General features: G+C 38.2%; 1 protein-coding gene across 1 annotated transcript in view; it reads left to right on the plus strand.

The window, feature by feature from the left end:
* The window catches only part of SUZ12 (SUZ12 polycomb repressive complex 2 subunit), a 94,718-nt gene extending 84,735 nt beyond the window's left edge, over window positions 1-9,983 (plus strand). Inside the window, exons 12-17 of the mRNA XM_011993104.1 lie at window positions 1,582-1,673; window positions 2,202-2,345; window positions 2,873-3,030; window positions 3,869-4,067; window positions 5,436-5,515; window positions 7,585-9,983. Of these exons, the coding sequence (XP_011848494.1) occupies window positions 1,582-1,673; window positions 2,202-2,345; window positions 2,873-3,030; window positions 3,869-4,067; window positions 5,436-5,515; window positions 7,585-7,930 (1,019 nt within the window). The 3' untranslated portion in view covers window positions 7,931-9,983. The remainder of the gene's footprint in view (window positions 1-1,581; window positions 1,674-2,201; window positions 2,346-2,872; window positions 3,031-3,868; window positions 4,068-5,435; window positions 5,516-7,584) is intronic.
* The last annotated feature ends 728 nt before the right edge of the window (window positions 9,984-10,711 follow it).

The following is a 10,711-nucleotide window of genomic DNA, read 5'->3' on the forward strand; positions in this document are numbered from 1 at the left end:
CCAGGAGTTCAAGACCAGCCTGGGCAACATAGTGACACCCTGTCGCTTATAAAAAATAAAAAATATAAATAAAATAAATGGCCTGTGTCAGGGGAAAGGTTTTCCAAGTAAACTGTAGTGTGGGCACTTCTCAGAATACTCAGAAGCCAGTGAAATAGGTAAAAGATTACATTGAAACTAAGAAAAAGTTATATACAAATTATACCTAATTGTTAATTATGTAAGGAAATATCAATACCCTTTTTTTTTTTTCTTTTGGAGACGGAGTCTTGCTCCGTCACCCGTGCTGGAGTGCAGTGGCATGACCTCAGCTCACTGCACCCTCTGCCTCCCGGGTTCAAGCAATTCTCCTGCCTCAGCCTCCCAAGTAGCTGGGACTACAGGCATGTGCCACCATGCCTGGCTAGTTTTTATATGTATATATTTTCTTAGTAGAGATGGCGTTTCACCATGTTAGCCAGGCTGGTCTCAAACTTCTGACCTCAGGCAGTACGCCCACCTCAGCTTCCCAAAGTACTGGGAATGCAGACATGAGCCACCGTGCCTGGCCTGAAATAATTTTAATATACTAAGTATAACTTTCTGATAAACCATCACTTAGTGTCTGCTCACACCTGGGCTCTGAGAATACAAACACCAATTAAAACCACACTCTGGGCTGGACATGCTGACTCACATCTGTAATCCTAGTGCTTTTGGAGGCCGAGAAGAGCAGATTGCCTGAGCTCAGGAGTTCGAGACCAGCCTGGGCAACATGGTGAAACCCTGTCTCTACTAAAATACAAACAATCAGCCGGGTGTGGTGGTGGGTACTTGTAATCCTCAGGAGGCTGAGGCACGAGACTTGCTTGAACCCAGGAGGTGGAGGTTGCAGTGAGCTGAGATTGCGCCACTGCACGCCAGCCTGGGCAACAAAGTGAATCTTTGTCTCAACAGCAAAAAAAACACAACCACACTCTGACCTCAAAGTGCTTAAAACAGCATGGTAATGACATACAATTACTTGGAGTTACTTTTTTAATTGTTTAGGATATGGGAGGTGGTTTTTTGTTTTTGTTTTTTGAGACAGAGTTTCGCTTTTGTCACCCAGGCTGAAGTGCAGTGGTGTGGTCTCAGCTCACTGCAACCTCCACCTCCCGGGTTCAAGCAATTCTCCTGCTTCCGCCTCTTGAGCAGCTAGGATTGCAGGTGCCCACCACCATGCCCGGCTAATTTTTTGTGTCTTTAGTAGAGACGGGGGTTTCGCCATGTTGGGCAGGCTGGTCTCTAACTCCTGACCTCATGATCCGCCTGCCTTGGCCTCCCAATGTGCTGGGATTACAGGCATGAGCCACCGCGCCGGGCCGGAGGTGCTTTTTAAGGAAAAAAATATGTCCTGCCAACAGATCTTAACATCAGCTTAGGGATGCTGATTATGGGTATTATTCCCACAGTCATCAGTTGAGGGAAATAACAGAAATGTATTTAAATACCACAAGTAGAATTCTGTGAAACCTTTAGTATTTAATAGTTTTTGTGAGGTACGTTATTTTGCTTTTCAAAAGCAGTGTTTTTATTGAATATAAAAGTGTATATTTTCAGCTGTTAAAGAATCATTGACTACAGATCTGCAAACAAGAAAAGAAAAGGATACTCCAAATGAAAACCGACAGAAATTAAGAATATTTTATCAGGTAAACATAGCTGACCCTTCTTAAATTAATTATGAAATGTATTTGTTGTTTGTCAAACATGAATATTTTTTATTTTTATTTTATTTATTTATTTATTTGAGACAGGGTCTCACTTTGTTGCCCAGGCTGGAGTGCAGTGGTGCAATCTCAGCTCACTGCAACCTCTGCCTCTTGGGTTCAACCAGATTCTCACACCTCAGCCTCCCAAGTAACTGATTACAAGCACACGCCGTCACTCCCGGCTAATTTTTATAGTTTTTATGGAGACGAGGTTTTACTATGTTGCCCAGGCTTATCTTGAGCTCCAAGCGATACATTTGACAGTGTCTGCCTTGGCCTCCCAAAATGCTGGGATTAACAGGCACGAGTGACCTCGCCTCGCTGGGTATATTTAATTGAAGAGAGTATCTCCAATTTGATTTTCCTTTTACATTTTTAAAACTATTTTTAGAAGTGATGTTTAAACAAAATATCTTGTTATGCATAAATTGGAGATTTGCTTTTTTTTTTTTTTTTAATTGTTTTTAGTTTCTCTATAACAACAATACAAGGCAACAAACTGAAGCAAGAGATGACCTGCATTGCCCTTGGTGCACTCTGAACTGCCGCAAACTTTATAGTTTACTCAAGCATCTTAAACTCTGCCATAGCAGATTTATCTTCAACTATGTTGTGAGTAATTTTTCATATTTTCTCAATTTGTATTAAGAACATCTCTTGTACCCCACAAATATATACACCTGTGTACCCACAAAAATTTTAAAAATTAAAAAAGGGAAAAAATACGCATTAAGTACAAGACAGCTTGACTTTCAAAAATTGCACTTTGTATAAAAATAACAAATTTCTGTATTTGATAGATTGCTGTATATATGGATTACCGTGAATGATTCAGAGTTAACATGTATTTGGAATTATAATTAATGTTTGTGTAGTGTGTCTTAAGTGACTCACAAAATCCTCAACCAACTCTTTGAATTAAATAATTTTCTTATTCTTGCTTAACCAAGAAATAAATGACATAGTTAAGATTTTAACACATTTTGTTGACCCCAGGTCTTCTGACTGCCTGTTTTACCATGCTGGTGTGCCTGGCCTATTTTAGTTTTCTAAATATTAAGAACCCACAGATTCTTTAATTAAATTGGAGGGATATTTAGGATAGGATAATTAATATTTTTTTGACATTTTTGTTGCAGTATCATCCAAAAGGTGCTAGGATAGATGTTTCTATCAATGAGTGTTATGATGGCTCCTATGCAGGAAATCCTCAGGATATTCATCGCCAACCTGGATTTGCTTTTAGTCGCAACGGACCAGTTAAGAGAACACCTATCACACACATTCTTGTGTGCAGGTCGGTAAAAAGGGCATATACCAAAAGTTTAAGCTCTGATTTTTACTGATGTTGGAGGAAGAAAGGAGCCAGACGAAGCTACTAGTTAGGTGGAAATTATTTTTCAGTATTAGGTGTCTGTGGGGTTGTTAACTGCTTTATAACACTTGATAGCTCCTATTTCTACAGAGGTTTTCTCACTTTTTCTTTGAACTTTATCCTTAAGTTTTAATAATGTTAATGTCACTACTGCTGCAGTGGTTAGTGAGATTAAAGAATTTTGTCAGTAGAAGTTTCTGGAGAATTGCTTGAACCTAGGAGGTTGAAGTTGCAGTGAGCCGAGGTCACGCCATTGCGCTGCAGCCTGGCAACAAAAGCGAAACTTCATCTCAAATAATAATAATAGTAATAAATAAAATTACAAAGGGGGAATTTTTAATCTTAGTAAAACTGAAAAAAATTTTAAGGCAGGTGTATGTAACCAGTGTTAGGACTTTTCTGCTTTGTGAATATACATGAGTTAGAATATACAATTTTGACATGTAGAATTTTATATGCATATTCCTATCTGAATGGGCCCTATCTAGCACTTCATTTCTTTTTCCTCCTTTTTAACTATAAATTTTCACACACAGAAAGATAGTTTTAAAACTGTGTTTGAATTAATATGTAATAGGTTTGATTTACATTATGTACCGAAAGAAAATAACTATTGGGGCTGTGCCTCTAATACTGTTGTTTTGTGGTTAGTTTTATAAAATGGTGATGTTGCAGATTATCAGAGATCTCAACTCCTAGTCGTGAGGTTAGACGGTATACATGTAGAGACCATAAATCAACATTTATTTCTTTTCATTAGGCCAAAACGAACAAAAGCAAGCATGTCTGAATTTCTTGAATCTGAAGATGGAGAAGTAGAACAGCAAAGAACATATAGTAGTGGCCACAATCGTCTGTATTTCCATAGTGATACCTGCTTACCTCTCCGTCCACAAGAAATGGAAGTAGATAGTGAAGATGAAAAGGATCCTGAATGGCTAAGAGAAAAAACCATTACAGTAATTATTATTACCATCTTTATTGGCAATTGTCTTGAAATATTAATTTGTTTTGAAAATTGCTTAATATGAACTAGATTTTCAGTGTAAAGGAACTCTTTTTTTAAAAAATTAAGGAATCCAGAAATGTACAATTTTTTAAATTGTCACTTTAAAAGTTAACCAAGTTAGGTTGGGGGTGGTCGCTCATCCCTGTAATCCTAGCACTTTTGGAGGCAGTCAGATTGCCTGAGTTCAGGAGTTCAAGACCAGTCGACAACATGACGAAACCCGGTCTCTACTAAAAATACAAAAAATTAGCTGGGTATGGTGGCACGCACTTGTAGTCCCAGCTACTCAGGAGGCTGAGGCAGGAGAGTCGCTAAACCCCAGGAGGTGGAGGTTGCAGTGAGCCAGGATTATACCACTGCACTCCAGCCTGGGTGATAGAGCGAGACCCTATCTCAAAACAAAAAAGTTACCAAGTTAAAAGGAAGATGGATTTTCTTCAAGTAAATTTGTATTGTGTGTTTTCATTTCTATATTTATAGGTAATCGTAATTTAACCTTTCCCTTTTCATTTATTTGCTTGCTTATTTATTTATTTTCTGAGACAGAGTCTCCTCTGTCACCCAGGCTGGAGTGGAGTGGCATGATCTCGGCTAACTGCAAGCTCCACCTCCCGGGATCACGCCATTCTCCTGCCTCAGCCTTCCGAGTAGCTGGGACTACAAGTGCCTGCCACCACGCCCGGCTAATTTTTTGTATTTTTTTTTAGTAGAGATGGGGTTTCACCGTGTTAGCCAGGATGGTCTTGATCTCTTGACTTTGTGATCCGCCCACCTCGGCCTCCCCAAGTGCTGGGATTACAGGCGTGAGCCACCGCACCCGGCTACCTTTCCCTTTTTAAATGATGGCAGGTGTGCGGGCTCACACCTGTAATCCCAACACTTTGGTAAGGTGAGTTGGGCTGATCACCTGAGGTCAGGAGTTTGAGACCAGCCTCGCCAACATGGCAAACCCCTTCTCTACTAATAGAAAATACAACAGTTAGCTGGGCATGGTAGCATGTGCTTGTGATCGAAGCTGCTCGGGAGGCTGAGACAGGAGAATCGCTTGATCCCGGAAGGTCAAGGTTTAAGTGAGCTGAGTGCCACTGTACTTCAGCCTGGGCGACAGAGCAAGACTCTGTCTCTAAATAAATGAATAAAATACAATAAAATGACTACTTAAATAGAAGTCAATTTTAAGAAATGTTACCACTTTGCTGTAAAATATGTTGTGGTATTTTTGGTTCCAAAACATTGTTTTTGACATACTCACAAATTTTTCTTAAAGTATGTTACATTTATTCTGTGTTTAATAGGTGTTTTTCGTTCTTTTCCCCAGCAAATTGAAGAATTTTCTGATGTTAATGAAGGAGAGAAAGAAGTGATGAAACTCTGGAATCTCCATGTCATGAAGCATGGGTAGGGTATTTCTAAATTAATTTAAATATTTTATTCTTTATGGTCTTTTGCTGTTTTCCATTCTAGAAATCTAAAATTCAATCAATGTATATGTGTCCCAAATCTTATTCTAGTTCAGTGTTTTTTGGTTTGGCAGGTTTTTTTTAGGTACAAAGATGTTCCTTTTGGTATTATTTTTAACAGTGAATTAATATTATATTCATTAGTATTAATAAAATCAGGGCAAAAACTGGGCCTTGTCTTTAGAACTTGTTGCAGAGATGTGAGTCATTGCAACATTATGTCTCAGGGTTGTGATTCCATCACCTTTCAAGAGGAACAGACTGCTACAACCCTGGTGTCTGTAGAAAATGGTGTCATCATTATAGACCTTCCTCAGAAATCACTGGTGCCCATCCTAACTCTCGTAGTAGTGTTTCTCCCATGCTTGCAAACTCTATCAGGGTTGACTCATTCACACTCAAAACATCTTATAGAGCTGGGCGTGGTGGCTCACACCTGTAATCCCAGCACTCTTGAGAGGCCAAGGTGGGTGGATCACTTGAGGTCAGAAGTTTGAGACCAACCTGGCCAATATGGTGAAACCCTGTCTCCACTAAACATACAAAAATTAGCTGGGTGTGTTGTCACACACCTGTAATCCCACTTACTCGGGAGGCTGAGGCACTAGAATTGCTTGAAGAACCTGGAAAGTGGAAATTACAGTGAGCCAAGATTGCACCACTGCACTCCAGCCTGGGCAACAGAGTGAGACCCTGTCTCCAAAAAAAAAAAAAAAAGCCACCTTGGTGGGACCCACGACCAGGGAGCAGCAGAAGGCAAGACAGAGCTGGAGGTTCATTTAATGACCCAATTTTCATGCCTTTTATTGCCATGTGTTACATGTCTGGAAATCCTGAAAACTACCACAGTTATTACCACAATTTTTAACAATTGGTTAATTTTTCAGAATAAAACATGAGGCTTTTTGGATTTGTTTACCATTTCATAGAGGTGAAAGGAGAACAATTTTTGTTTCTTATTCCTTTGCAGCTAAAAGTATGTTCCTGGCTTGGTGTGGTGGCTCACACTTATAATGCTGGCATTTTAGGATGCCAAGGCAGGAGGATCACTGGAATTGAGGAACTAAAGACCAACCTGGGCAACATAGTGAGACCTTGTGTCTACTAAATTTTTTTTTTTTTTTTTTTTTTGAGACAGAGTCTCTCTCTGTCGCCCAGGCTGGAGTGCAGTGGTGCGATCTCGACTCACTGCAAGCACCGCCTCCCAGGTTCATGCCATTCTCCTGCCTCAGCCTCCCGAGCAGCTGGGACTACAGGCACCCGCCACCACGCCCAGCTAATTTTTTGTATTTTTGGTAGAGATGGGGTTTCACCGTGTTAGCCAGGATGGTTTCAATCTCCTGACCTCATGATCCGCCCACCTCGGCCTCTCAAAGTGCTGGAATTACAGGCATAATTACCCGACCCATCCAAGTATTTTATGCTTTTTTTTTTTTTTTTTTTGAGACGGAGTCTGGCTCTGTCGCCCGGGCTGGAGTGCAGTGGCCGGATCTCAGCTCACTGCAAGCTCCGCATCCCAGGTTTACGCCATTCTCCTGCCTCAGCGTCCCGAGTAGCTGGGACTACAGGCGCCCGCCGCCTCGCCCGGCTATTTTTTTGTATTTTTTAGTAGAGATGGGGGTTTCACTGTGTTAGCCAGGATGGTCTCGATCTCCTGACCTCGTGATCTGCCCATCTCGGCCTCCCAAAGTGCTGGGATTACAGGCTTGAGCCTCCGCGCCCAGCCGTATTTTATGCTTTTAAGACTGCTTATGTAATTGAAGAACAGAAATTATATCTACTGTTCTAATGGCACCTGTTTAAGCTTAACTTAGATTAAATCTCTTGAAATTTCTAAAATGGTAAGCTCATGCAGATGATTAAGGCTCAGTTTCTCTATAGTTTTACCGCTTCTTTTATCATCTTTTATTTACTGGAATTGGATATAGTCTTCTTATAATGGTTATCACTATTGCATTTGACAAAAATGCCTTGTATTGCTATTGATTTTCTGTTTTTATTAAATAGGTTTATTGCTGACAATCAAATGAATCATGCCTGTATGCTGTTTGTAGAAAATTATGGACAGAAAATAATTAAGAAGAATTTATGTCGAAACTTCATGCTTCATCTAGTCAGCATGCATGACTTTAATCTTATTAGCATAATGTCAATAGATAAAGCTGTTACCAAGCTCCGTGAAATGCAGCAAAAATTAGAAAAGGGGGAATCTGCTTCCCCTGCAAACGAAGAAATAACTGAAGAACAAAATGGGACAGCAAATGGATTTAGTGAAATTAACTCAAAAGAGAAAGCTTTGGAAACAGATAGCGTCTCAGGGGTTTCAAAACAGAGCAAAAAACAAAAACTCTGAAAAGATCTAACCCCATGTTATGGACAAACACTGAAATTACATTTTAGGGAATTCATCCTCTAAGAAGAATTATGTTTTTGTTTGTAATCATAGGTTCCAAACAGGCACTGTTAGATGAAGTAAATGATTTCAACAAGGATATTTGTATCAGGGTTCTACTTCACTTCATTATGCAGCATTACATGTATATCACTTTCATTGATATCATTAAAACATTCTCTAGTTTAAGCATGAAAAGCAATATTTCAAAGAAAGTATTTTTAAATTCAACAGTTGTCATCAAATATGTTGAATTGATAATCTAGAAATTATTTCATATATAAATTAGAATTTTTTTGCATTTATGACTGGCTGTTTTTCTACTTTGTAATTGTGAGACATTTTCTTGGGGAGGGAAAATTGGAATGGTTCCCTTTTTTAGAAATTGAAGCGGTCTTCATGTATCAACTACAGAAAAGAAAAATAGAAATTGAAGGATTTTTATGAAATTATATTGCATTACTATTTGCAGTCAAACTTAGATCCTTGTTTTTGAAATCATTTATCAATTCAGAATGAAAAATTATAATGTGAGATATTTTACATTACGTAAGTTCATTTTACAATTAAAAAATAGCACTTCTTCATCTTATGCCTGTTTGAGACGATAATAAATTTTCACATTGTTGACAGTGAAATGCTATGTTGGTTTATAAGATTACTGACCATTTTGTTTTCATGTGGATAATTTTAGTGCATTGCTCACTCAGTATGTTTTTCTTTTAACTTGAACATTTTGCTTGTTTTGGTTTTTCTTTTTTAATTAGATAATCACATGGAAAATTCAGCTGTTCGTATCTTTAAATTAGGATTGCAAACCAAGGGAAGAACACGCTTGAGATTTTAAAATGTCACTTATAAGGGGAGAAGTGTTCTTAAAAAGTCAACCAGAAAACTGTTATGCCTTTTATTTCTTTGCAAGGATGTCTTTGTAATGTGTTTCATGAATAGAATATCCAATACAGATAAGCTGACTTGAATCATTTTGAGCAATTTTGCCCTGTGTTATATGTGTTTCATGCACATATTTGCAGTTGGATTTTCTCCAACAGAAAGTGGATTCACTACTGGCACATTAACAAGCACCAATAGGTTTTATTCCAACTCCGAGCACTGTGGTTGAGTAACATCACCTCAATTTTATATTATCCTTAAAGATATTGCATTTTCATATTCTTTATTTATAAAGGATCAATGCTGCTGTAAATACAGGTATTTTTAATTTTAAGATTTCATTCCACCACCATCAGATGCAGTTCCCTATTTTGTTTAATGAAGGGATATATAAGCTTTCTAATGGTGTCTTCAGAAATTTATAAAATGTAAATACTGATTTGATTGGTCTTTAAGATGTGTTTAACTGTGAGGCTATTTAACGAATAGTGTGGATGTGATTTGTCATCCAGTATTAAGTTCTTAGTCATTGATTTTTGTGTTTAAAAAAAAAATAGGAAAGAGGGAAACTGCAGCTTTCATTACAGATTCCTTGATTGGTAAGCTCTCCAAATGATGAGTTTTAGTAAACTCTGATTTTGCCTCTGGATAGTAGATCTCGAGCATTTATCTCGGGCTTTAATTTGCTAAAGCTGTGCACATATGTAAAAAAAAAAAAATAGATTATTTTAGGGGAGATGTAGGTGTAGAATTATTGCTTATGTCATTTCTTAAGCAGTTATGCTCTTAATGCTTAAAAGAAGGCTAGCATTGTTTGCACAAAAAGTTGGTGATTCCCTCCCCCAAATAGTAATAAAATTACTTCTGTTGAGTAAACTTTTTATGTCATCGTAAAAGCTGAAAAAATCCCTTTGTTTCTATTTATAAAAAAAAAGTGCTTTTCTATATGTACCCTTGATAACAGATTTTGAAGAAATCATGTAAGATGATAAAGCATTTGAATGGTACAGTAGATGTAAAAAAAATTCAGTTTAAAAGAACATTTGTTTTTACATTAAATGTTTATTTGAAATCAAATGATTTTGTACATAAAGTTCAATAATATAAAAGCTGTATTCTGTTTTGGGGTTTTTTGTTATTATGCATTGTTAACATGTACATTAAAATTTTGGTTTAGATAGCATAGTAAGAATTCAGCCTCAGATGAGTCAGAGCTAATAAAAAATTAGGAAAATCTTAATGTGAAATCCTGCTTTCATCAGTTACAACTAGTATGTCATTTATGGTATTACATAAATATTTAAAAACTTTTAGTTCAGAGTAATGTCAATTATTAGTCACCCACATAGCTACGCATCTTTGGTTGTGGATTTTTTTCTTTTAAGTGAAAAAATTTATCTTGGTAATTAGAAAGCTCATAGAGGCCAGGTACCGTGGCTCACACCTGTAATCCCAACACTTCGGGAGGCTGAGGTGGGTGCATCACAAGGTCAGGAGGTCAAGACCAGCCTGGCCAACATAGTGAAACCCTGTCTCTACTAAAAATAAAAAAATTAGCTGGGCATGGTGGCATGCGCCTGTAATCCCAGCTACTCGGGAGTCTGAGGCAGGAGAATCGTTTGAAACCAGGAGGCAGAGGTTGTGAGCAGAGATTGCACCACTGTACTCCAGCCTGGGCAACAGAGCAAGACTCTGTCTCCAAAAGAGAAAAGAAAAAATTAGCTGAGTGTGGTGGTGCACACCTGTAGTCTCAGCTACTCCAGAGTCTGAGGAGAAGATCACTTCAGCCTGGGAGGTTGAGGCTGCTGTGAGCCATGTTCATGCCAGGCACTCCATCCTGGGTGACAG

This window comes from Mandrillus leucophaeus, unplaced genomic scaffold (genome assembly GCF_000951045.1).
Source record: "Mandrillus leucophaeus isolate KB7577 unplaced genomic scaffold, Mleu.le_1.0 Scaffold425, whole genome shotgun sequence".
Taxonomy (NCBI): Eukaryota; Metazoa; Chordata; class Mammalia; order Primates; family Cercopithecidae; genus Mandrillus; species Mandrillus leucophaeus.